The sequence below is a fragment of the Lampris incognitus genome, chromosome 2 (assembly GCF_029633865.1).
Source record: "Lampris incognitus isolate fLamInc1 chromosome 2, fLamInc1.hap2, whole genome shotgun sequence".
Taxonomy (NCBI): domain Eukaryota; kingdom Metazoa; phylum Chordata; class Actinopteri; order Lampriformes; family Lampridae; genus Lampris; species Lampris incognitus.
The window spans coordinates 92,266,536-92,294,202 of record NC_079212.1 but is presented as its reverse complement, the minus strand read 5'-3'; the positions used below and the strand labels follow the sequence as shown (position 1 = coordinate 92,294,202).

Sequence of the window (27,667 nt, the reverse complement as noted above, 5' to 3'; positions counted from 1 at the left end):
GTATGATGTTGTGTGCTGTTTTAGCATGTGTGTGTGTGTGTGTGTGTATGGCTGTGGTGTTACCGTCTGTGTTGCTGTGTGGGACTTGAACCACTGTGTGGTGCATGCATGTAAATTTGACCGGCACAGAACTGGATATATCTGAGACTGACTGGTCGGTTGCCAGTCACGGCCAATCACGCTGAAAATCGGCTGACTCCGGTCGCCGGCTGATGGGTCGGTATGCAAGATGCTGGCATGGGAAACAATTAAGCATCTTGGAGAAAGTTCATCATTCAAGAGACTCATATCGCATCGAATTCATGCATGGCAAACTCGGGACACAACCGGGGCATTTGTATTCAATAATGTAATGACCATCAATCAAACAGAAGGACTAATTGCTAAACAATTCATGCAAGCTCCTCATGTAAAAACCTATGTATGAAAGTGACTCATGTATGAAAATAGAAATCATGTGTCCTTTGGGACAGTGTGCCACTGATTGCTGCTGGTCTTGTTGCTGGCAGAGACAGAAAGTCACACTTGGAAGTCGCAAAACGAGTCTCTTTACTTGTCTCCATTAGTACTGTTTGGCCTTATTGGAGCCAACTACGGCATCGTATGGTTTGGTTTGCATCTCCATTTACTAGTAGGTGAGCCAAAGAGTGAAAGCCAGGATTTGGAAGAAAAAACCCAGTGAGGATCAGTCACACACTGTAAATCATCCTTTGCTATCAATACGAGAGCGAGAGAACAAAAGGAACAACTGACAACTGACAGTTTTTATTCTTCATTCTTCTCCGAGTCACCTACTTTATGAAACATTAATTTATCATCAGAAGGAGTACAACAACACTGCTGCGAAACCCCCTTCAGAGTGTAAAAGGAAAATTCTGTGTTTTTTTTCTACAAAAATATTTTAATCCTGAAGTCAGAGCTGCTGACCAGCTTTGGCCAGGTTGTAGAGAGCAGCCAGCTGAAGCCAGATCCAGCAAAGCGGGCCAGAGTCTAATGACAGATGAGGTGATGCCTTTGAGTCTCAGGTCTGAGTGAGTCTCAGGTCTGCGTGAGTCTCAGGTCTGAGTAAGTCTCAGGACTGAGTCTCAGGTCTGAGTGAGTCTCAGGACTGAGTCTCAGGTCTGAGTGAGTCTCAGGTCTGCGTGTAGCCAAACCACAGCAGGTCAGTTATGTGCTTTGTCAGAGCTCTACATCAGCTCTATCACCAAGCTTAAAGAGTAGGTTGATCCAACATATCCAGGACCTGATGAGGGCCACCTGAGTCACATAGGACTCAGTGTTTTTGATGCCCCATATTAAGTTAGCAGGGGGGGTGATAGTAATGTGTATTTATCCACGGACACAAAAGAAGAAGAAGCACAGATTCAAAGCAAGAGTCTCGTTTTTTGTTGTCATTTATCATGAGGGCAATTTGTTCTACCCAAACCAAGATGTTTTCAGCTCAAAATATGTAATGCTGGGGCATCCAGGTAGCATAGCGATCTATTCCGTTGCCTACCAACACGGGGATCGCCGGTTCGAAGCCCTGTGTTACCTCTGGCTTGGTCAGACGTCCCTACAGACACAATTGGCCGTGTCTGCGGATAGGAAGCCCGATGTGGGTATGTGTCCTGGTCGCTGCACTGGTGCCTCCTCTGGTCGGTCGGAGCGCCTGTTCAGGGGGGGAGGGGGAACTGGGGGTAATAGTGTGATCCTCCCACGCGCTACGTCCCTCCACATGTATCAAAAGAGGCATGTGGTAGTCTGCAGCCCTCCCCGGATCGGCAGAGGGGGTGGAGCAGAGACCGAAAGGGCTCGGAAGAGTGGGGTAATTGGCTGGATACAATTGGGGAGCGGAAAAAAAGTACTATTATTTGATAAAATAATTCATGTACCATGAATTAATTTATAAAAACATAATTTCTCATTTGTAATCTTATATTTCATGATTAAAATCACTTTCCAGTTCAAGGGTCAGACCTCTGCCAGTGGTGGAAGCCTCATTTTGCACTGAAAGTCCTTATATACAGCATCTAGTCCCGACTATCATGAACAAAACTTCACTTTTACACTGAGAAACATCTCAGTGGAAAAGTGAGCCGCTGTCAATTAGAACTGGGCCACACATCATCATAATACTGACATCATGATGCGAGACGAGATACCGTCTGGGGTTTCGGTTATCGTAATATGGAGATCCAACTTAAATAATGTCATTCAGACTGACAGCTGATGCCTCTATCCACATTACGAGTGATAATTTCTCTAAATATTCCTTTTAGTGTCTTATAAAAGCACCAGTAGTCATCCCCAAAATATCATCACGCTATTGATGGAGGTTTTCAGTCAAAAATATCGGGATATTATATTTTTGTCAATATCGCCCAGCCCTACGAAAACGAAAACTAGATGATAAAGAGGATGACAGAACCCTAATATTCTTTTATTTGTTTAATATGAAGCATGTGGAGCGGCTGCACAACTCTTTGGGAAGTCCCGTCACATCAAAAGAGGACACTGTTCTAATTGGAAGTATGCCAAAATAAAATCTTGTTTGTTTTCAACAACCTAATTATATCTGCTTATATCACAATAAATCAAAGCCAGAACAGCAAAAAAATGCAGCCCGGAATGAGCTCTCCATCCAAAACTAAATCTCTCGTCTGGATATTTCTGGTAGCGTTTTTCCTCAATCGGGTTTCGGGTCCAAGGATGGAGGCGGTTACATGTCGTACACTGCTGTACATTGTACTGATTGTAAAGCCCTTGGGGACCGCCTTGTGAATTTGGGCTACACAAATAAACTCGACTATAATGAGATTCTACGTTGCGGACAATACTCAAATTTAAATTCTAGTTATTAAATTTAAGTTTAAATTCTGTGGAGATTTATTTCTGTCCGTGGATGTAAATTGATAAACAATCCAAACGATAAAAAGAAAACTTGAGGCGTCCAGGTGGCATGGCGCTCTATTCTGCTGCCCATCAGCATGGGGATCGCTGGTTCGAATCCCCGTGTTACCTCTGGCTTGGTCGGGCATCCCTACAGAAACAATTGGCCGTGTCTGCGGGTGGGAAGCCAGATGTGGGTATGTGTCCTGGTCGCTGTGATAGCGCCTCCTCTGGTCGGTTGGGGTGCCTGTTCGGAGGGGAGGTTCGGAGGGGAGGGGGAACTGGGGGGAATAGCGTGATACTCCCACGCACTACACCCCCTGGTGAAACTCCTTACTGTCAGGTGAAAAGAAGCGGCTGACGGCTACATGTATCGGCGGAGGCATGTGATAGTCTGCAGCCCTCCCCGGATCGGCAGAGGGGGTGGAGCAGAGACCGCTCGGAAGAGCTACCACTATTTTGAATACACAATATTCTAGGGTCAAACAGAATATCTCAACAGCTCAATCCCCCATTTGTTGTTTGATTTAGCTAACTTTCTCTTTGTTCCACCCTGCACACTTACACCCGGCAACGCACCACACACAAACCCACTGATTCTACCGACTGTCACGCCTGACCCTTTCAACAACCCAACATTCAGCAGCCATCCATCCATTATGCAAGCCGCTTATCCTGCTCTCAGGAATGCTGGAGCCTATCCCAGCAGTCACTGGGCGGCAGGCGGGGAGACACCCTGGACAGGCTGCCAGACTATCACAGGGCCCGCCCACCCACCCACACACACACACACACACACACCTAGGGATAATTTAGTACGGCTGATTCACCTGACCTACATGTCTTTGGACTGTGGGAGGAAACCCACGCAGACACGGGGAGAACATGCAAACTCCACACAGAAGATGACCTGGGACGACCCCCCCCCCCCCCCCAAGGTTGGACTACCCCAGGGCTCGAACCCAGGACCTTCTTGTTGTGAGGCGACTGCGCTAACTAACCACTGAGCCACCGTGCCGCCCATTTAACAATTTATGTAAAATACAGCAAATAAATCTGCTTTTGGCATTTAAAGTTACACATGGTCTCCTACCTGTCAGACCCAGTAGCCAGTCTGTGACAAGTTTATGTGAGCACTTGACCCCATTCAACCATCGCACGTTCAAATTTACTGATTCTGACTGACAAAACACCACCTAAAACAGCGAAGAGGCATACGATAAGCAAATAGGTACCGCAGCACGTAAACTTAAAGTCACCTCTACATCAGTTATCTCCGGTTATCTCTGTTGCGGCGGAGCACAGAGGCGACAAGACATTTGGTATCTGGGAAGTGACCTGTAAACTCCAGGTTGGCAGCATCCTCCAGCAGCTGCTCCTTCATGCTGCTCAGCGTATCGATGATCATCTCCTTCATCTCCTCCTGTTTGCGGTTCGCAATGGCCATGAGGGAGGTGAAGAGCTCGCCCTCCTTCTCCCGGGTGTATTCCAGCCTACGGGGCGTTATCTGCAGGTCCCTCTGCATGTCAAAAGCCTGCAGAACAAAAGGAAGTAGAAGAGACAAACACCCGGTGTTGGTTATTTCAGTTGGGGCAGTTTGGGAGACAGAGTCTAAACTCCCATGTGGGACCTGATGAGCCAAACTAAACAGCTGATATTAATGAATAAGAATGCTTGCGAGGCTGTATGATTATGACAAAAATGATAATCCCGATTATTCTTCTAAATATTGTGGATCATGATTACTGATCACAATTACTAGGTTTCGGGGGGGAAAATATTTTTTGTACATTTGCCACTTACAAAATTGGGCCTATCCACTGTTTTTTCCCCCGCTTTACTTATCGCCATTATTTTCAAGTCATGTAATGGCTTTAACCTTTGTCCCATACGAGTAATAACAGACAAAAGAGACGAGTCATTAACAAGAGTAAGTGTCCTTTCTCCCGTGTCCCCCACAGACACTGACCTGGTTGATGAAAAGATCGAGGCAGCGACAGTGTAGTCCATTAAGAAGGCTGGCGGCTTCCACCTGCTGGTTCTGAAGCACCTGACGGGCGAAGGGCACCAGCAACCGGTGCAGTCTATCAAACGCCTCTCCCAGCACGCTCTGAGGTTTAGCGCCTGGGCTGGGTGTCTGTGCAGGGGCGCCACAGGGGCAGTTCCCTCCAGGACTGCTTAGGAAGCCCAGGGAAAGCAGCTGCTTATGGAGAGTGCTCTTCTCCCTCTCCTTTTCTTTCTCCTTCTCCGCACGGCGGCCAGACTCTGGGGATGCTTCCGGCAGGGTGGCAGGAATGCGGACAAAGCAGATGGGGAAGGAGAGCATCTCTTTGACCTTGTGGAGCTCAGCCACCTGCTCCGCACTTAGAGAGTCCTGGTTGAGGGCGTAGAGTATGATGGGGATCATGTTGCGGGTGCAGTCATCCAGGGCCTCCTCTATGGGCTGGACACTTGAGCACGGCACCACCATGATCTTTGCTTCCTGATCAACAACAGAAAAAAAAGCAAACATGGACAATATTATTCTTTTCAAGAAGACCTTTTACCATTATAAATGGAGGCCATTTGGGGGGGGGGGTTCCCCCCTTTTCTCCCCAATTGTATCCAGTCAATACCCCACTTTTCCAAGCCTTCCCGGTTGCTGCTCCACCCCCTCTGCCGATCTGGGGAGGGCTGCAGACTACCACATGCCTCCTCCGATACATGTGGAGTCACCAGCCGCTTCTTTTCACCTGACAGTGAAGAGTTTCACCAGGGGGACGTAGCGTGTGGGAGGCCCCCCTCTCCCCCGAACAGGTGCCCCGACCGACCAGAGGAGGCGCTAGTGCAGCAACCAGAACACATACCCACATCCGGCTTCCCACTCGCAGACACGGCCAATTGTGTCTGTAGGGATGCCCGACTAACAGTGTTGCCAGATTTGACTGAGACCAAAGAGCCCAATCACAGCCCTGAACCCGCCCAATCATCACAAAAATAGCCCCCCCCCTTTTTTTTATATAAACTGCCGTTTAGTAGAGGGCTTCTCTGTCCGTCCGGTGTATGTATGTAATAATAATTATGTTTATCAGAGCCATTTTTACCCACCCAATCAAATAAAAATTAGCCCAATTGGGCGTAAAACTGCCAAATCTGGTAACACTGCCGACCATGCCGGAGGTAACATGGGGATTTGAACCGGCGATCCCTGTGCTGGTAGGCAACGAATAGAGCGCTAAACTACCCAGACGCCCCCAGTGGAGGCAATTATTATGATATATATTTCTGAGACCTTTCGTGACCTCCTGACTCATCATCAGCGGACAGGGCCTTAACAATAAATCTTTAACTCTACAACAATAATAATAATCTATCTCACAACCTCGCTAACTTCTTCAACATAATTTGTGATTAAGATGTATTTCACTGCACGAGAAAGCAAACAAACAAAAGTCAGCCACACATATCACATGCTACATCTATTTCTGATCACACGGCGGTACAAAAACATGTATGGTGCTCCTGGGAAAGACTGAAGTGACGGGTGGGGAGTGGGTGACAAATGAAAAGTTCTGCTCAACCTTCTGATAAATTACAACAGCCACAAAAATAGTATAGCGGAGAGCGTGAGAGGGTATGTGTGTGTTTGTGTGATGGGGGCTGAAACAGGGAAGGAAAAAAAAAAGAGAGAGAAGCAGTAATGACTAGCACAGCCTCACAAAGGAGACAGTCAGCCCTGTCTCCAAGAGACAAGAGCCGAGACCAACTGAGCAGTCTCCGCAACAAAGATGGCCTGCACATATTTGTTCACAAACCAATCAAAATAAAAACGTCTGAGAAGGCCTCAGAGCTTTGACTCATCAGCGGGCCGTTCTGAAGCCTTCCGTTTTGCTCCTTTACTCCTGTCTGACCTTCTTATGAACACGGCAGCAACGGAGTCAAACAGACACGCGCTCGCACCTGCAACACGCTTTAAATGGCATTTAAAACGCGTGTACCAATGCCTCATCCATCTGCTAATAGGCGGCGTGTCCTTTGTGAACTTGCGGCTCACTGGCAGTAAGCGTGCCGGGTTCTGCGGCTCTAAAGGTATTTCAGACATCTGGCCATAGGTCAGCACCACCGCCTGTGTCTGTCCGTGCTACCGCGTCCCCCCCGCTGGAGACAGAAGAACGTGCAACCACCAGGATGGGAAAGGAAGGCTAATTAGCAAGGGGGCTCTTTTAGCCCGCTGACTCGAGAGCGGGTGGGGCGGGGGGGGCTGTGACTCTGACAGGGTTGTGTGAATATCACAGCGACGAGAGAGGTTCTCCCACTTCGGCCGCCCTCCGGGTAAAAACTGGCCCACCGCCATTACAGTGGCGGAGACTTAACGCCACACCGAGACACTGGAGTGCCAGCGGCAGGAACCGTGCTACACCAACAGTTCCTGGTATCAAACAATAATACATTTACCGTACCGTTAACCTTGAGACGGGGCATTGTTTCTTGAAGAGCACGCTACAAAAAGGGTTAATTGTGCAAAAAAGGGATCCTTGAAAAACAAGATTTAGGATCACACCGTCTCGAATCGGATATGCAACAAGGATGTTTCAAAAGACAAACTGTCCATTCAGGTCAAATTCTTGATAAGACAGAGGGCTGTGCATCACAGAGAGCGAAAAATAAGATATTTTAATTGCAAGACAAATTTAATATCCAACATAAGGGTCTACAGAATGTGATCCTTTTAAATACATTAAATCAATATTTTCATCAAACGTATTCTGAATATTTGTCCTCATGACCGAGTCATTTGGAAAGGTAAGAGTTAATACAGCTGAAGTCTTAGTCATGGCAAATATCTAAAGTCTCAGAAAAGATATATATATATATATATATATATATCTCAGCACCTCGATTTGAGGCTTTAGAAAATATTTATTGAAGAGTAAAATCCTATAAACATAAGATGTGATGACAGCAACAAAATATTTCCACGGATTCAGTCGTAACCCTGGCAACTTCATCCCAGCAAAGGGTTTGGGATTTTTTTTCTACCATTGCCCGGTCATGTGAATTGCACCAGACCAAGACTATTACGTAAGGGGGGGTAAGACGGGTGGGCCGCCTCGGAGCAACGCTAGGGCCAAGACTCTATGCAGAGCCGTCTGGAGCTTGGATTCCATGACAACGAGCGAGGAGGTCCTGGTCTAAAGGATTAAGCCGCATTTTTTTCCAAGTTTCATACATAATGAATGACAACAGATCACATCCAATCAATTAAGCACATAAGATAGTCTAATTATGAGGTCTCGCTGCTTGAAAGCCAGTTTGACTGCACCGCTATGTGAACGACACGACTCTTACTGGAGTGACCTGTGATTCGGTAAGTCAGCAACGCCTGAGACCTGAAAAGAAACGCAACATGTTTCCAAAAAAGCACCAGAAATCTGGTCAGAAGAAGGCTGAAAAACACAGGAATTAATCACCTCTTGCATATAATCTCTATGCAGACTGAACCATGTGTGAAAGTAAAAAGGCTGGATTCAGCCAGCGAGAATGATGAAGAAAAAAAAAAAATCAATCCTCCCCTTAGGCCTAAAACACACACACAATGAGTCGCCTCAACAGAAAATAATCTACAGAGAGAAATCCATGCACAGCGGGACACATTCCTTCCACCATATGAAGGATATTAATTTATTACAGCATGCTGTGTACTTTGACAGCTCAGTGGCAAAAAAAAAAGACTATCAAAGCAATAATTAACTTTTCTCAGTTACGCCCTCGTTCAGGAGGCCGATGTCAAAATGCCCAATCTTGTGCAAAAACACCTCCACAAATAGTGAACATCTCAACCAGTAAAGAGAGCCTGGTCGAAAAGCACGGGTTGAACCCTACCTGTAGTAATGGGTGGTGGAGGGTGATCTCCAGCTCAGCCAGCCTGTGGGCTGGATCTTCACATTCCTCATGGATCTCCAGGTCTTCCCGTGGCACTGTATCCCAACGGCCACAGTTGGCCGCCAGCTGGTGCACCAGTTCGTACTGGCCAGGGAGTGCAAGACTAAGACGTGTCTGTCTCCCATGGGTGAAACATAGCTTCCTCCTTTTGCAGACCGTGCCCTGGACTCCTTTACAAGCCTCCCCAGCCTCAGGACCCAAAGGAAGCAGTCTCTCCCCCAGTAGGCAGTTAAGCAGCTGGTAGCGGGCAGCACAATCCTGGCCCAGCACCAGGATGTAAGGGGCAGCTCCCACAGTGTCACGCAGGAATTCTTCTTCATGGCTGGGGAAAGAGATGCAACTAAGCTGGCCTAGGAGAAAACAAAAGGGGGGGAAAAAAACCAAGTGTTAGTATTAACTGTTTGCAAATATAAGTGGTTAACCATTGACTACAACTAAATAGTTCCATGAGCAAGTCTTATCCACCCTTGGTACCCCAGCAAAGGAAGTTGTTTTGTTTTTTTTGGCTTGATTTTTGTCTGTCAGTGAAATGTCTAAAAAAAATGGATGAATGTATTCTCACTAACTGTTGTGTACAGGTAAACCTTGGACAAAGCAATAATTGGTTAAGTTAGATTTTGTTGGTGAAGGTCTGTATATGTTGACATATACTTTTTTAAAGGGGGGACCAGAGAAATTAATGGTGTAATATTTGAAATCTCCTACAGGACTGACCTTATTCATTCTAATGGTTACGCCTTTAAACTAGTTTTCAGACAAAACTTCTCAAGACTAACAAATCTGATTATATTGAAGACTAAAGGATAAAGTGGTTCATTGTGGGAGATGTTATTGAGGACGACTGTTGAGCCTCGGCTGAGATTTGCACTCCGCTGCTGCTCTTCTTTGCGCATATTAATACTGGTCAACTTCTGAAATCAAGTTTGTTAGGCGCTGTAAGAAGAAACAGGTTAATCCAAGTCTGGAAAGCTCTCTCTGATTTGCCGTTTATCTACAGTATAGATCAGCCCTCTTGGATAGTGATATGGGAGAGATTTTAAAGTACATGTAGACTACAAACCCGGTGTCAACCCTTGGGGGATTTATTCCTCCATTTTTATTCCTCTATCCAACGCCGAGGTTTGGTGCGCCAGCAGAAGAACCGGATCAACCAAATTATTTGAGAGGAATGCTCATAATCCACAATGAAGCTGAGTCAAAGTTCAAAATAGTTATACGACAGGAGAAGAAAAAAATTGGGTCCAGCCACGGCCTGAGCTACATTTTAACAACCCACCCGCCTTATCTTCCAGGTTCTAAAAGTCTAATCTACTATTACTCTGTTGGTATTCACTGTGTCCAACATGATGTATTGAAGTCTAAAGTTTCTGACCAACATGTGCTAAGCAGTGGACGGCATGACCTATTTTGGAAAACCTCAATTTTTTTTTCCAACAAGCTTGTTTTTTTTTTTGGATCTATGTACAACATCTAAACAAGATTATAGATTAAGCACTGTCTCACAATCAGACTGCAACTGTGACATCGTTGGTTTTTCTTTAGATGAATAAGGCCAGCCAAAACATTTGAGAGCTATATAAAGTTAGCCTGTAGGGACCCTCAGTTTGCTTATGTCATGAAAGGTTGCATTGAGGGCCATTTTCACTGACTGATTATGCCTAATCTTAGGCTTAACATTCTTTTTTCCACATTGAAAGAAAAAAAAACCGTTGGCTATCGGTGCCGATGTCTCACACAGAGTGGTCCAAACCTAAATCACCACCACAGATCTGATCCTTTTAAACACAAACGAGTATTTGAACAGCGTGGAGTGGGAGAAAGGTATATTCTAGCTATGAAACGCTAGGACAGATGTGGCACTGACTACATGACTACAATGGCTACTTGATGCTTTAGCAGTTGCTTGACTTAATGGGCCAGTCTTTTAAACATAAAGCAATTTTGTTGTTTACAAGAACCAGCTGACCCCTCTCATTAACATGCCCCCAACACATAGGGCCATTGCATACAAGGATGAGATGGTAGACATCCAGGATGTTCACGAGCAACAACCCTGAACATATTTGGTGCATGTTTTTGAGAAGGGCCTTCAGCTGCCACTAGTCCCAGCTACTGCCTGGAGTCCAGGTGTTGAGGAAAAATCTCAAGACACTGTGATGGGGGGAATTACCCCAAACTTATTTTTGTTTCTTCCTTCCTTCCCAGCTGAATCGGCAGTTTTAAAACACTTGCACCATAAAGACGTGCATGCAACGACCAGAGAAAGGCACGATTTTGGTCCCGCCATGTGTAGGAAACCAACCACGAGCAGCATCCGGACGCCGCAGGTGCTCAAAACCTACCTGCCTCCAAGGACGCCGAATCCGAGCTGATGGCCGAGGCACAGGCGTTACTGTAGTTCTGCCTTATTTCCCTGAAGAAGACGTTGGTCTCCTTCAGGTTCTTTTTCAGCTGCACCGAGTGTTTGTTGTAGCTGTTGCATACCCGCGTGAGCTCTCGGGCTAGGGGAGTACTTTTCTGCGTGTTTCCCTCCATGCTCTCTCTCTCTCCCCCCCCCCCTCCCAGGTGAAGTCAGCGTCCGTCTCCTGCTCCCGATGTGCGCCGAGGTCAAGGAGCTAAAAGTCCTCCCGACTCCCCGATGAAGCAGCTTTGGCTCGAGAGATGCTCGAGTCAACTTTTACTGAAGCGGCAGATCGGCGGCGGGCGGGGGGGGGGGGGGGAGGTCACAGCTCACGCTGCCTGCCTCGCGGGTCTCTTATCTGTCCATCATACGGGGGGTGGACCAACTCGAAAGATGGAAGTCTCGACTTGAGCCCCGACCGGCGCCGGCGTTTGACAGACACGGTACTCGAAACCTCCGCTGTCAGCGGGTAAAGACCGCGCATCTGGACCCGAACTCGTGGGACGGGGAGCTGCTACTCTTGACTCGGCGAGCTAAGGCGAAGCGCTCAACGTTAACCTAACGCGGCGTCCAGAGACGACCGTGTTGCGCGATAGTTAGCGGTTGTGCCGTTTTGCTTCACACACTCCCCGGGGATCCTCGTCCTACTTCCGTCCGTTATCCCGGCGTCGGATAGAGTGTCAGCGTTTCGCTAACGGAAAAGTAAGCTAGCTAATCCCGCGTCCGAGCTACGGTCCGACCAGCGCCACTAGCCAGCAGGCGTCTCCTGTCCTCGCCTTGGCCTGGCACCGAGGCATTGCCCGTTCACTTCACGCAGACACTCCCGACCGGGGTTAACATCGTACGGACCACACACAAACCGAAAAGGGAAAAAGGGGCACCGACGCCTAGCTAGCTAGCCAGCCCCCGACCCCCCCCCCCCCCCGGCTAGGCGAAGAGACGGCGGTGCGGCTCCACGACAACCGGAGACGTCCGAGTGTTTTCTGGAGGAGCGCCGCGTCCGTCTCGGCTCCGGAGAAAGTGGCAAACTGGCGCCTTCGTCGACGGGCGACGTAAACAACAATAAAACGAGACGTTTCGTATTTTTGGGGTGACGAAGAGGAGGCGTGGGGGACGACGGCGAGGATGCAGACCGAGGTGTGTCCGAGATAAATCACAACATCGCGGCCGCGGCTATGCAAAACAGTGAGATAAACCGGAGAGAGTCGACTCCGGGGCGGGGTCACAGGGGGCGCCGCCGCGGTGCATTCTGGGAGTCGTGTGCCGATCGGGACGTTTTCCCCCGAGATTTGCTTTTTTCGGCGTGTGCGCTTCATCAGCACATGGATACGAAGCTGCGGGATGCTGCAGCCCGGAGGAGAATCTTAATTGCGACCCATCAGCCCACTCAACTCCCCCAGCCCAAATAACAAAAACCCCGACATGTAATATTTATTACTGTGCCCAATACTTTAAATATAGAATTATACTTTTACACAAGAAATGTCATCGTTCCATTTGTCACACACCGAGAAGAAAACAGTATCTAGGTATTATGATTGTTAATTTGGGTATCAAAATGTCTTTTTGTTTTTGCTTTTTTGGGGGGGGTGGGGGGGCAATAGAAAAAGGCTCACTGATAGATCCCTACTTGGTTTGTGCCTCTTAAATACAGGGAAGGGGGACCACTGCGCAAATGTAACCTCTTGTGGCAAAACGACCCAATTACATAGGTCAGCAGATAAAACTCTGGGGATCATTTATCATTCCTTTATACGCATGAATTTGTTCTTCCGCAGCTTGTTCTTGATCTTTTTGTTTTTAATCTTTTTTTCTCAATCCTTTACTAATCAAATTATTCACTTTTTGTTCGCGGGGAGTTACTTCTTGTACATGCTGTCAGTATTGACAGATCCATGTAGCATTAATGAGCTTGCATAGCTTCAAACAGCATTTATGTTGTATCCTTATAATCATCTGCCCTTCGTTTCGTTCCGCTGCCCAGTGTGGATCCAAGGGGGGGGGACCTTTTTCGTAGGATTTAACTGTTGCACCCCGGCCACACAGGAAAGTGTTAACCTCTTTTGAGGGTTATTCTGTGTACCGCCAGATACTAGCTGAACAAATGTACCGAACTCCGTTTCGGTAATCCAACACAAGCACTGCAGGCACGTCCACGACGGGGTCAAAAGTTGAAGATAAGATAACAGATAAATTGAAATGTAGTTGTCATGACTTCTTTGGAACAAAACTGGGAATTTTTCGCGTGAAACAGGAATTTCTGGTCAGCCTAACCTTGCACAAGTGATGCAGTTGACGGCTATTTCAAAGAATAATCACGCAGTTTGCTTGGTTTAATTGAAACGAACTCTGTCCACTTTGAAGAAATTCTTGAAGATACACTGCCTTCCAGTGGCCTTAAGTTGTAATAACAACTCGAATGACTTCGTGGGCCTGATTAGGGGGATAGCCTGATTAGGGGCGCCTCTTGGCCAGACCGAAGTGAAATATATCAATTATGTACAACCTATAATATTGTAATGGCACAAAGTTGTTCTGTGACAGCTTTCAAAAGTCGAGAGTCTTAGGTCTTCATCAGCAAGTTAGAGACGCATTCGAAAGGACACCGTGTTTAATGATGGACATTAAGATTCGAGCAACATAACAATATTTTTGTTGGAAATAAATGAATATGTTTCTGCGTAGATGGAGGAAAATAATATGACAGAGACGAGAGCCGTGTGCAGTGCCAAGATGACCCATCACTTTTTTATTATTATATTAAAAGAGATGTAGACTGTGAAGTATGCACATCGCTTAGGCCTAAAAACAACAGCTTCGGACCTCTTCCATAGGCCACTGTTTGGGCTCGGCAACAAACAGATTAAATAGGTTATTTGTCAATATGATCATTTAGATATGGCTATAACAGAAAAAGAGAACTCGATGTTCCCCATTTCTCCAACACACTTCATTTGTGTCGTAGTCGCCCCCACCCACACGAGACGTCATGTGCGAGGAACTCGTCTCTGAAGACACTTTCTCGGAAACCACGAGGTCAGACGAATTCGCCGAACAGCTGAGACCTCAAATTTAATCGCAATGACAAAATCAGTGGGTTGAAACAAGGCGAACCAGCTGCACCGGAGGACCGACTCTAGCTCGCGCCACATTTTTCAATTCACGTTATCTGAAAGAGGAAGCGAATGGGCAGCAAGGGCTGGCTCCAACACTGGCAGACTCGTCCGAAGTCCTCGCCAATCACGTGGTTTTCTGAGAGAATGTAACAAGTTCGGCACGCATTAGACGACACGCCCCCGGCAGCCCTTCGCCCCGCCCTCCGCCGTTTGGTGTCTTCTCATTGGCTCTTGCGTGGCCCGCTGAGTGCGACAGGATTCCTAGGAACGGGAACCGTAGTGCCCTGCTCCGGCACACGACTACAGCGGAAGGTGGAGTGACTTCAATTTGCAGCTTCGTTATCCCGAAATACTGACCTGTCAGTCACAGCGAATGGAGCGTTAAAAATAGATCTTGGGAGAACGTTGTTCATTGTCAGCAGCTTCGAAACGAAACTCCAGCAACAGGAACCACACGCTAGAACAACAAGAATAATAATAACAGGGCTGAGCAGGAAGGAATGCGGTTTTACATCGACACCATCGTCCGAGAATAAACAAAAAGAAGAAAAAGATCTACCGGAATGGAAGACCTCGGTGATACTGGACTGTCCTCGAATTACGGGCCCACGAGGCAGGTTCTGCCCGTCGAAGATGCAAATTTTAGGGAACCCGCGTCCCAGGTGCCTGTGAAGAAGCAAGCCGTGAAAAGACACCACCACAAGCACAACCTGAAGCACCGATACGAATTCCTGGAGACCCTCGGGAAAGGAACTTACGGGAGAGTGAAGAAGGCAAAGGAAAGATCCGGCAGGACGGTAAGACCCGATCGTCCGTGTTTACCCCGGGGGGGGGGTATGTGTGACACACATGACATGTTGAGTGGCAACTTTTGCCAGCTAGCCGAGTCTGAGTTAGCAGCTAGACAGATCCCCTTTACTCCCGACATATCCTCAGCCTTTTCACCTGTAAGCTTTGGTCCCCGGGGGGCCCCCTGCGGAGCGTTCTCTACCTGCACATCTGCCGCAGATCAGCAGCGCGGCTGCCACCTGCTCACCAACGCTGCGTGCTATTTTCAGACACCGCTAAAACGCCAGGGGGAACTGGGTTTGGGTTTTTGAGATAAACGGTACGTCTGCAGCATGGCGTCATTTTGCCCATCTCCTCTTCCATCGAGAGAGAGAACTGAGCACACGGTGAGAGAGGAGAAGAGAAACTTAATCCTAAATGAACCAGAGAGAATAGGGCCATGTAATCATTAGCTGTTTACCCAAGCTACCAGGTGTGTGTGTGTGTGTGTGTGTGTGTGTGTGTGTGTGTGTGTGTGTGTGTGAAACAGAAAGACAAAGCGAGAGGGGTGGGGGGTGTTTTTATGTAAACCTGTTGGTTTCTGAAACATGATGCCCCAGTCAGTGTAGGTGGTAAGGTAATTGAAAATGATCTTTTTTAATGGTACAAGTGAGTTACAATGAAATTGGTGTTAAAAGTTAACCCCCCCCCACTATTTTCATTGTCCGAGGGTAAATTTCATAATGAGATAATAATGCTTAATGAGAATAGATGGAAAACTAAGTAGTAAAAGAATACGTATAGTCTTCCCATCAGCAGGTGGACAGATGATTCAGGTAGGCTTCTGTTATTGAAGCAAAATGAATGGATTTGTAGGTTTGAAACGTGGGATGAAGGTGAGTTGTGAGGTTGCACTGAAGTACTGCCTCTGAGCTGTAGTCAAGCTACAAGAAACGGCAAAGCTGAAAAGCTTAGGAAGACCTGTCAGCACTAGTCCGGGTCCACGTCTCTGAATGTGAGCATATTGTAGAATGGAGAAGTGCCGTTGTGATTGGTCCCCGGGGCAGAAGAAACCCTCTGGCGGGGGACTGGCGGTAGATAAAGGTAGGAGGGAAGCTGCTTCCTCTTTTAGGTGCATTCCAGTCCACTGTGACCCAAGGGGAACAGGAGGCACTGGAAATAGAAAGCACAATAGTCAGCCATGGCAAACAAGCGTGGATCCATTTTGTTAGAGATTAAGAGGCTCCTCAAAAGTGCTTCCAAGCCCCCCCCCCCAAAAAAAGGTTATGGTTAAATGTGAAAGCTTGTCGGTTTTGCATAAAGAGACGAGCTATTCTACTTGTGAAATAGGAAAACCATTTCTTTAACGCCGGCGGTGGTCAGAGGTTGTGTCAAATCCCCTGATAGTTTCCTTAAAAGAAGAAACCATCAGGTTGTTGAAAGACAGCTGGTCATGTGAGACGGATCCATAATGATTTATCTAGCGAGGTTGTGTGACAAGAAGGACACAACTGAGTCATAAACAAGCATCTTACAGACGAGCATGACAAAACCTCTCAATCAGGCAAAAACACAAGAACTGCCAGTCATGCGCGTCCGCGTGGCGTGGCGGTCTATTCTGTTGCCTACCAACACGGGGCTCGCCGGTTCGAATCCCCGTGTTACTTCCGGCTTGGTCGGGCGTCCCTACAGACACAATTGGCCGTGTCTGCGGGTGGGAAGCCGAATGTGGGTGTGTGTCCTGGTCGCTGCACTAGCGCCTCCTCTGGTCAGTCGGGGCGCCTGTTGGGGGGGGGGATAGCGTGATCCTCCCACGTGCTACGTCCCCCTGGTGAAACTCCTCACTGTCGGGTGAAAAGAAGCGGCTGGCGACTCCACGTGTATCGGAGGAGGCATGTGGTAGTCTGCAGCCCTCCCCGGATTGGCAGGGGGGTGGAGCAGCGACTGGGATGGCTCGGAAGAGTGGGGGTGAAAGGGGAGAAACCCCCCCCCCAAAATAACCGTAATTCATGTTCTTGGCCTAAAACTTAGTTTGCTTCCTTACGTGTGGGCAGAACTACCAGATCATCTGGGCTCATCAGTTTCGTCGATAAGATTGGTCCGTAATGGATAAACGGGCTCAAACCTCCGGGAAGTGCCAGCCCGGACTCCCCCTCCTGACTGTGCAGCGATGCGTGTCCGGCCTTGTCTGCGTTTCCCTCCCCGGGGTGAGATCACTCATGATGCAGCCTGCTGCTGCTGCTCTCTGATGTGGCACGCGAGGTGTGTGGAGAGCATCGGTAGCGCGATTAATCACTCACAGAGCCAGCTGTCCCATCAGTGCTTCACCCGAATATTACTCACTCACAGAGCCAGTTGTCCCATCAGTGCTTCACCCGAATATTGCTCGCTCACAGAGCCAGCTGTCCCATCAGTGTTTCACCCGAATATTACTCGCTCAGAGCGAACTGTCCCATCAGTGCTTCACCCGAATATTACTCACTCACAGAGCCAGTTGTCCCATCAGTGCTTCACCCGAATATTACTCACTCACAGAGCCAGTTGTCCCATCAGTGCTTCACCCGAATATTACTCGCTCAGAGCGAACTGTCCCATCAGTGCTTCACCCGAATATTACTCACTCACAGAGCCAGTTGTCCCATCAGTGCTTCACCCGAATATTACTCTCACAGAGCCAGCTGTCCCATCAGTGCTTCACCCGAATATCATACCAAGGCGGTGAAACGGCGGCTAACACCAAGCCGGTGTCCGAGAGCCATGGTTTCCATGCAAATGCTTCTGTTCTCTCTGCTCTACCTGCGTCAGTGTCCCACTGTGTTGGCTATGGATACTATGTCACCTGACCCGGCAGGCGGCGCATGATGTGTGAGATCAGGGCTTCATTTTCTGTGAGAAGCCATAGTGGGACTCTCTGAGTTTGACTTTCTGATCGTTTTCTGAGGAACCAGGAACAAGTTATTGTCATTTCTTTCATGTACTTGCGTACACAAAAGAAGCGAAATTCCGTTTCCCCCGGCCCACAGAAGTGCAACACAAAAGACAAAAACACATCCCAAATTTCCCAAAAATTACATCACCAAAAACATACAAAAACAGAGGGAACAAACACACACACAAACAGTCCAAAAATTCCACTGTCCAGGAGAACAAACGCCAGCCAGGATGACTGTCGGAACTGCCGGTCTGCATGGGCTAGCGGTTAGCTTAGCCTGCCCCACTTCCACATCCTGTCAGACCTCCCTCGGGCACAGCTCCGACAGGGCTGTGCTCCCTGGGCCCACCGGACGCAGCAGACCAGGCTTCCCCAGCTGATCCAACGCCAGCTCTCCCAGCCAGACACCTTCGACACACCTCCCCGCACTCCACACGACAACAGTAAAACACAGTCAGCGCTAGGCAAGGCCGCCACCAGACCGCCCTCTTTGTTATTGGAACTAGTGGTCTGCATGGGCTAGCAGTTAGCTTAGCCTGCCCCGCTTCCGCATCCTGTCAGACTGCCCTCGGTGTTTCCTCCTCGGGCACAGCTCCGGCAGGGCCGTGGTCCCTGGGCCCACAGGACGCAGCAGATCAGGCTCCCCCAGGCGATCCAGCGCCAGCTCTCCCAGCCATCAAACGAAGACAAAACAAACTTAGACGCAGGACAAAGACACTGCATGGACGGTATTGGGTGAGGCCGCCGCAAACTAAGTTCGTGCCACCATCTTCCCACATCGGTACTGGGTGAGGCCGCTGCAAACGTGAATTCGTGCCGCCATCTTCCCATACCAGAAGTGGGGGGGAATTTTTTTTTAATGTTGTTTGGGAACAGGAGGCTTCAGTATTAGCTGATGCTTAGCAGGTCTCAAACACACAACATCACAAACACATTGTATGCACCTTGGTTAACTGTTCCATCACAAAACCTTCCGTCACACAATGTTCGCGACTACATTTGCTCGCACATATTGTATCAAACCTTATCAGATTTGAGTAATCCAGTGTGCATTTGACAATTCAATGGGGGGGGGGTCTTTTAAATGTCTCTGGTTTGACGCAGAGCCGTTTTTTGAAAGTCCCGACTTCCTGGAACTTGTTGACCTGAGCAGACCTACAGGGAGCAACCCTGCCCATGCAGAAAACCTCACAGCGGTGTTAAGTTGTGAGTGTGAGTTAAGCCCATCAGACAGCTATGAAAACAAATGCAGGAAGCCTCCTCGGTTCCCAGCCCCGGGAGCGAGGCCCGGGCGGCGCTACTAACACACTGACTGGAGGAGCATCCACACCAGACTATGACTCATTACAGCAGATCGCGTGTTGAGGCTTATCTTATCTGACAGCTCAGTAGACGACTCATGTCCAATGTCTGCAACCCCCGAGGGTCGTGAATGTGAGGAAACAAGGGCGACCCCCCCCTCCCCACACACACACACACACACACTACCATCCTCACTACCATCTGCTGCAGCACGCACAACACCTCTCAACCTTGGAGTAGATTGATGACGCATTTGAGGGAGACAGGAATCTCAGGCATCCCGGCTTCCAAACTGACAAGCATACAAGACCCAGACAGGGTCTCTCGGAGCCGGGCCGTGTCGGCGCTGCCCACTAAAGCTACGCATGTGTACATTTTGCCAAACTCCTGCTAAATTGAATGCCTACCAGTGCACGCCGTGCACAGTATGACCCAAAATGAACAAAATATTCTCATGCTGACACTCACTGACGCTAACGCCAAATAATAGATTTCATCACAGCCAGTAAATACGCGGACCCGAACCCCCAACTGCTGCAAGCACCTCAACACAGTTCAACACAGGTCGCAGTCCATTGTTTCTGCCGCAAGACCATTGGCACATAAAAGGAAAATGTCTGAAGATAATTATATTTGTGAAGAGCTTCCTGTTATTATATTGCTGTTATACTATTATATAGTCTATACCTCCGCTGGACAGACCTGATTGATTTTATTTATAATAGAGCTTGTTCCTTAATGGACCTAATGCTGTTCCATTGTCATTATTGTGACATCAGTTTACGAGTTTTTCCGAGAGCTTAAACAATGAATACAATATTAGTCCTGACCGAGGAAGTGTTCAGATTTTGAGATTTTTTTTAATTTTGTATATGAAATTAACTGATAGCACCTGCCTGCCATGTATAAGTCTTACTTTCCTAACAACAGTAAAACTGCATTATACTGCTCATTAGTCCCCCCAAATTTGTCTCACAATGTCCATGTCCTTTTTTTAATATTATTATTACACAGCTAAACGGGTATTATTGTCTGAAGTCAAATGTTGTTTTTTTTTATTTATCTTTTTATGTCACAGGTTGCCATAAAGTCCATCAGGAAGGAAAAGATCAAGGATGAGCAGGACCTCGTTCATATCCGTAGAGAAATTGAGATCATGTCCTCGCTCAGCCACCCGCACATCATTACCATATATGAAGGTACACAGGGCCCCACATCTACTGTGTGTGTGTGTGTGTGTGTGTGTGTGTGTGCGCGTGTGTGTGGCCTTTGTGTAAATTTCAGGAGATGAATGAGATACGTTCTAAGGCCCACGTGCAATAAAATGTGACACCTGAAAGGGAAAAAGTCCCCGAGTCGATCCCTGCTGGAAGGGGCGTTCAGAATGTGGTCACGCAAGTCTTTGTGTTGAGGAACCGTCCCAGGTTACGTAAATAATGACGCCATGCCCGTAGCTCATCGCTGCTGAACGCCTCAGCGGCCATCCTTTGACTCGGGTTCCTCAATGAGACCCATTCTCCACGTTACACGTGTGTGCGGCGGAGCCTTGTCGGCGTTAAGACCGTAAGAACTGAGAGCTGCTGAGGACGAGGAAACGACACAACTCTGATACGCTTACTGCAGTCTGTGAATCCTGAAATTAAGTTACTCACAACACAACACACACACGTGTGTGTGTGTGTGTGTGTGTGTGAGAGAGAGAGAGAGAGAGAGAGAGAGAGAGAGAGAGAGAGAGAGAGACCAACCTGAAAGGCTCTACATAGTGCCAATTATCTGTTTGGGGGCATTTAGCCCCTAGTTTCACAATGAAGTTTTTTTCCTTTTCTTTTCTTTAGTGACAAATTGACAAATTTGCCTCAAGGGGCTTTACACTGTTTTTGTAGTTTTGCAAATTTTTTTAATTACATTTTAATTTAATTAATTTTTAATTTTATTCATTTAATTTTTAGTTGTTTTGCACAATTTTTTGTTAATTTTAATTTTGTTAATTAAATTTTAAACTATTTTAATTAATTTTTATTTTTGTTGTTTTGCACAATTTTGTAGGATTAATTTTTAATTTATTTAGGTTTTTTTTTGTTTTTAATGACAGTTTTGGGGACCGGTTGGGTTCGAGGGTCTCGGGTTTGAATTAACAAATTTTTATTGTGTGGGTGGTCCCGGTGTCCCAGTGTTCGAGAACAAGGACAAGATAGTGATCGTGATGGAGTATGCCAGACGAGGCGACCTTTACGACTACATCTGCGAGAAGCAGAGGATTTCCGAACAGGAGGCCAGGGGCTTCTTTAGACAAATCGTATCGGCTGTGCATTACTGCCATCGGGTAAGCCATTTGCTTATCTTCTTCCTAAGCCCCCAGTGTCTTGTTTTATTTATTTAGTAAGTTAGTTAGATTTATGTTTGTTTTTGCCTTGCCTGTTTTTATTTATTTATTTATTCAGTGAAGCGCTTTGTGGCATCGTTTTAAAAAAGTGCTGTATAAATAAAATAATTATTATATTATTATTATGTCCTTGGCTCAGTACTTAACCCAACAGGCACCTGGAAAAACTAGTTATGTCATGAAAAAAAGTACCTTTATTTTCCCCCCAAAAAATCTGTACCCATGCTCACCACTGTAAAACCACAGGACGCAGAGCTCAGCCCCACAGTAGCCCATCCGCTCATCAGCTTTTTTTCCAGGACACTGGCACCCACAAAGTTACATAATGGGCATTATTCACTGTCAGCCGGCCATTGTGCACAGAGTGGCTGTGAGAATGATGCAGGGGGAAATTAACAGTCGGTCTATGGAGAGCCAGTGTTGGGACTAGAGCCCAAATGGTCTGAGCGCGCACACACACACACAGACACACACACGCATGGTCTCACAGTCTAATGAGGGTGCGAGGGAACAGGGCTGCGGTACAATGCAAGTCGAGAGCACATTGTGTAATATTACAGGGTAGCCGTTCAAACACAGCATGGGACATTCATACATGTACTTTGGACAACGTTTACAGAGGGAATTGCCCTACAAAAGACTGCACCAACCATCTGTCCTCCCTGTCTAGTCCCTTTTTACTGATTGATAACGTGACGATAAATAGTTAAGTATCTGTCGTAAACCCAGAAAAGGTCAGTAAAGGACTGTCTAAAGTTGTGTAGCCTCGTGACGACTTCTGGAGCACTGCACGCAACAGTTTAGTTTGTGCAAGTAATGAATCGAACATGCAGAAACATGCAAAGACATGTCAGTTGCCTCAGCACTGGGCTCGTAGCAGGCGTTAAAGGAGGAAGTAGCCGATATGCTTCTTTTTTTTTGGAGTTGAACTTCGGCACTAGTGGAAGGCATGCCCCCCTGCAGAGAGGTGGACAATGGAACATGGCTCATGTACCCAAGAACTCCTCTCTTGGAACAGAATTTGTTCTGACCGTTAAGAGGCGGAGCCGTCCCCCTATGATGAATGCAAATACCAGGAACAAGGAAACTGAAACTAAAAAAAAAAAAAGAAGGGGAAATTATTGTACAAAAATATAGTTAAGGAAATAACTCTCCTATCTTTTTCTTTTAGAATGGAATAGTGCACCGGGACCTGAAACTGGAGAATATCTTACTGGATGGGAATGGCAACATTAAGGTATGGATAAGGGAACCACAGAAAACAACTGCATTTCTGTGTCTGTAATATTCCCAAACATGTTACAACAAAACGTTCTTTGCTACAGTGCTGTGCAATATGGCTTCAAAAACAGACTTGAAGTCACATATCAAGTCTAAGGTATATGACGTCTCCTTCGTTCACTGCTAAACTGAGCCCACATAATACGCTTCATAAATAAAAAGGTACAGGGGAACGAATGCAAATCACATCAGGCGTTGGCCACTGAGGTGTTCGGCAGGAAGTTGAGCTTTTAAATCAGTTCCCCTAATTTGACACATGATCTTGTGAAGGGAAAGACAATTTGTTATTTAAATTTACAAAGGGAAATTATCAAACCCCCCCCCCTTTTTTTCTCCCCAATTGTACTTGGCCAATCACCCCCGCTCTCTGAGCCATCCCGGTTGCTAGCCAGGAGCCAGAGGATTTGGCAGAAGCTGTTGTTATGTAATTTATACAACACATAAATCCTGTACTCATTACATGTAATTGTGTATTTCATTGCAGATTGCTGACTTTGGCCTGTCCAATCTTTACCATGGTGATGAATACTTGCAGACCTTCTGTGGCAGCCCTCTGTATGCCTCTCCAGAGATTGTCAATGGACGGCCTTACAGAGGACCAGAGGTGGACACTTGGTCCCTTGGTGTGCTGCTATACACCCTGGTTCATGGTGCCATGCCATTTGATGGAAACAACCACAAAAATCTGGTCCAGCAGATCAGCACTGGGAACTACCGCAAACCTACCAACCCCTCAGGTAGAAATGATATCTCAGACTCTCAGTGAAGGGAATTTTGTTGTCACCTCACCAGATTTCCAAGTTTCCTTTTGCGGTTGATGCTGATTGTTTACCATAGCTGTGCACAATAATACTATTTTCCCCTTCTCTCCCTCTGTTTCAGATGCATGCGGGCTTATTCGCTGGATGCTTATGGTTAATCCTGAGCGCAGAGCTACGGTCGAGGAGATTGCGGGACACTGGTGGGTGAATTGGGGTTACCAGCAGCCCTTGCTGGCTGAGCGTAAGGCGGCGGCAGTGGGGCAGACCGCTTCGTCAGCCTCTCCGTCCACGCAGCAGCCTGGCGGACTTGCCAGCATTGCCGGTTGGCTGCGCCGCACATCCAGGCCCCTCCTGGAGAATGGCTCAAAGGTGCGTTGCCTGCTGCGCTCCCAGGGAGGCGGAGGAGATGTAGTGCGGCAGCGCTCGTTGCGGAGGTCCCGAAAAGAGAACAACGTCTCTCAGGGTGCACACGATGGGGCGACCGAAACTCGACCCACCAAGAGCATTCTGAAGAGACGCAACAGTTTGAAACAGAAAGGAATCAGTGAAGCCGTACGCTTGGGGCCAGTCGAGCCACAGAACATTTTTGCCTCATCCACACAAGTTGAAGCCCCTTCACCAGCGCTGATGCCTCGCAAAGGTATCCTGAAAAAGCCAACAGAGCAGGAGTCAGGGTACTACTCTTCCTCTCCAGAGAGCGGCGATTCTGCTAAGATACAAGCTTGTGACTGCCCCTCGGCATCAACCCATAGGAAAGGCATCCTGAAGCGCAATGGGAAGTTCTCCACAGGCGGGCTGCAGGAGTTTGGCTCTCTGGACCAGCTGGCTGCTTCTTTGCCCCGTAGCATTTCCAGGGCAAGGCCGAGTGGGGCAATCAGCGAGGACAGCATTCTGTCCTCAGAATCTTTCGATCAGCTGGATCTACCTGATCGTATGGGACCCCCGACACCGATCAGTCAACCAGCAAAGGGTAGTATGAGGGGGTGTGTGTCTGCCGACAACCTCCTAGACATACAAGAGGACACAATACTTGGGGAAGGTCTGTTGAGGCCCTGGAACTGCTATGAGTCTGGAGTGGCTGATAGTGCTTTTTCTATCACAGACTGTGAGAATGTAACAGAGGCTTATAAACAGGCTATGGTCATAAGAAGTGCTCCAGCAAGTTAAGACCATTGTGCAGCAAAATTACTGGCACATGACCTGGTAGTGGAATGAATATATATTTATATCTATATATCTATATATATCCTTGGCCAAAGTTTGCTATGTGGTATAAGCTGCAAGATGGAGGTGATAACTGTTCATACTTGAGAAATTGTACAGTACCAAAATGGGGGAATTGGTTCATATCAAACTGCTTGTTGAGATGAATAAGGAACACTGACTCGTGAGTTTACAATCTAGATGATCATTAAAAAGCCTTACTTGGTTGTAAAACCTTGGCGGTGCTAGATGAGTTTCTTCAAAGCTGTTAAATTACTGTCTCAATTTCAACAGGGATTTTTTTTAAATGGCAGTGAGATCTTTTTTTTTTGTCTCAGAAGTTCCCACAATTTTTAAACGGTATCTTAAATTCACCCCAAAGTCAAATGACGTCGTCAAACAGTTGTTTTTGGAGCTGCTGTATTGATCGTGTGTAGGAGACTGTGACAGGACCAAGGTTCAGTATCTGGTGGTATATTTGTGTTGTCCGGTTTACAACTGTTAGTATTACGAAAAAGCTCATTTAGTCGTTTGAGTCTAAATTTGCTTGTGTTAATAGTCAGCCTCTGACTGTCAACAGAGCGGCTGGAGAAAGTGTTTGCTTACTGTGTAATGGATAAGAGATGTGTCTCGCCTCTTCGAATACCAGCGTCAGGCAGAGAGGCTCGTGTCCACAAGCACTGTGTTCGAACCCTTGCTTTGCAAGGCTAATTGTCCAACGTTACGGTAATAACACTTGAATTCAGTTTTAGGAAGGGTTTTGTGACTTCTCTTGACTTGAGGAAAAAGGATTCATTGATTGATACCAAAGTGTGAGCATGAAAATGTCATGTAAGGCTGTTAGACAGCAGTAGAAAATATTATGTAGATAATGACAGTGCCAAGAAGACTTTAATATGCATCAGGGACTCAGTCAAATAACTGATTTTGTTTGGATTTTACTCATTTCGCTAAAAGAATGAGAAATTACTTGAATTATATTTATCATACACTGATTCACGACAAGGGAAACCTGTTGAACCTGCACAGCCTTCGCTCCCAACTTCCTAGTAAAGTTGAGGCTCATGACATATTTCGTTTCGATATATGGCGTAGTTTTGGAAAGTTACGTATTCAAACGGTCATGGCATTAAAAAGATTGAAGTCCGCAGTTCATTTTCAGACAGCTAAGCCACCTCCAGTGTGGTGCAGTTAATATTTAACATTTTTTGGTGTAACTAGAAGACCATAAACGGAGTTCATCCGAAAGTTTATCACTTGCATGGGCCGTTGTGAAGTCGTGTTTCACTTTCTGCTTTACTTGTGGCTACAGGCAGGCACAGACAGGGACAGCAACGAGGAACACTGCTGTAAAGTCTGGGGGTTTCAAAGCTACATTGGTGCCCTGATCTTGTCGAATAATCCCAACACCGTGCCAACAAAAGCACTTTATGACAGCATGAGAACTCGACACCATGCAATTCATCGGCCTTGTTTGAATAATTATTTGATGCTACAAAGACATGTTTCACAAGACCACACCCAGAGGCTGCACTGTAGTGTTGCTGCTCCATAACTGGAATGTAAGACGAGTTCTCTAGAAATGCTAAATCAGGTATTTTATTTTTTTGCATACCCTGAAGCTCATCCAGAATTTCATGTGTATATGTTTGCAAATGTACATTCACATAAGATAGAAAATGCGCTCAGTTCCGAGTGGAAGTTTTTGTATTGGAGGAAAACGAGGGGTGGACTGAGCTGTGATGACTGTCAGTGATGGCTTATGGGATCTCAGTGCTGCATTAATGTTCTGTTGGAAATGAAAATATCATCAGCATACAGAAATACAGCAGTAAAGTGGCTCTTTTTTTAAATTTGCAAGGATACAATATGCCACATTATCGTCGCGTTGATGTTTTTTTCTTTAGTTGATGTAGTTATCACACATAACTGGACAAAAAATAACCGGTAAGCTGCTTCAGAGATCTTTTTTGTTATCCTTTCTTGAGGAACAACTGTATTCACCAAAGTTACCAGCTCATATTGTTCATTTATTACCCTGTGCTTTGTTCGATTGATGACCTGTGTGAGGAAACCAATTAAAAACACAAACTTAAGTGCTGCCTTATGGTGTTCATGACCTAGTTAAACCCGTGATGATGGCGTCTTATCTTAACCGCTGGTTACTAATTCAAGGGGAATGCAATACAACAATGACATCAAACAGCTTGTGTTTCTCTGTCTCTCCAGAATGTACCAGCAATCAGTGCCAAGATAATGACAGTTCGGTGATTAAAATCAAGAGGAAGTATATTTTATTGGGTCATATGAATTAAAACTTTACCCTTTACAAATTAAGCAAGTTCTTAATGCGGTACACCTGGAAATATCACTAAAGATAAAACTAAAAGAAGTCTCTGAAACATCCCAAAGGAAACAAGCTTTTAGAAAAGCAAAATTAAGCATTGGAACCATCTTGCAAAGTCGCATTAGCAATTACTGAATACATTTAAAACATTTTCTTAAAAAAATAAATAAAATAAAAGTCACATAACACTATGGCAATGCAGAAAACACAAACAGTTTTCACCAACATTAACAGTCGTGTGTCAACAGGGATCTCTCGAGATAAATGGAAGAAACACAAAGTTTAAATTGCATGTGTTCACTTTTATTACAGACTTTGCTGCGTGAACAAGGCCCTCAGGAATACTTGGTCTTAATATTCAGGGTACCTCTCACTTGGCT

The 27,667-nt window shown here is 46.6% G+C and overlaps 2 protein-coding genes across 2 annotated transcripts in view; one reads left to right on the top strand and one right to left on the bottom strand.

Annotated features, from left to right (window-relative positions):
• The window catches only part of dstyk (dual serine/threonine and tyrosine protein kinase), a 36,958-nt gene extending 24,541 nt beyond the window's left edge, over window positions 1-12,417 (bottom strand). Inside the window, exons 1-4 of the mRNA XM_056273876.1 lie at window positions 11,136-12,417; window positions 8,734-9,143; window positions 4,841-5,353; window positions 4,210-4,405 (exon numbers count right to left, since the gene is read on the bottom strand). Of these exons, the coding sequence (XP_056129851.1) occupies window positions 4,210-4,405; window positions 4,841-5,353; window positions 8,734-9,143; window positions 11,136-11,328 (1,312 nt within the window). The 5' untranslated portion in view covers window positions 11,329-12,417. The remainder of the gene's footprint in view (window positions 1-4,209; window positions 4,406-4,840; window positions 5,354-8,733; window positions 9,144-11,135) is intronic.
• Window positions 12,418-14,760: 2,343 nt separating this feature from the next.
• nuak2 (NUAK family, SNF1-like kinase, 2) lies at window positions 14,761-27,282 on the top strand. The gene is made up of 6 exons (XM_056272957.1): window positions 14,761-15,107; window positions 20,391-20,511; window positions 21,484-21,635; window positions 22,867-22,932; window positions 23,461-23,713; window positions 23,859-27,282. The coding sequence occupies exons 1-6, from the start codon at window positions 14,874-14,876 to the stop codon at window positions 24,902-24,904; spliced, it is 1,872 nt and encodes a 623-aa protein (XP_056128932.1). The 5' UTR covers window positions 14,761-14,873; the 3' UTR covers window positions 24,905-27,282.
• Window positions 27,283-27,667: the final 385 nt, after the last annotated feature.

Excerpts from the sequence above, each read along its gene's own strand:
- nuak2 (XM_056272957.1), top strand. The coding sequence starts at position 14,874 with ATGGAAGACCTCGGTGATACTGGACTGTCCTCGAATTACGGGCCCACG. Across the intron at positions 20,512-21,483 it reads CATCATTACCATATATGAAG|TGTTCGAGAACAAGGACAAG; the intron begins GTACACAGGGCC and ends CCGGTGTCCCAG. Across the intron at positions 22,933-23,460 it reads ATGGGAATGGCAACATTAAG|ATTGCTGACTTTGGCCTGTC; the intron begins GTATGGATAAGG and ends ATTTCATTGCAG.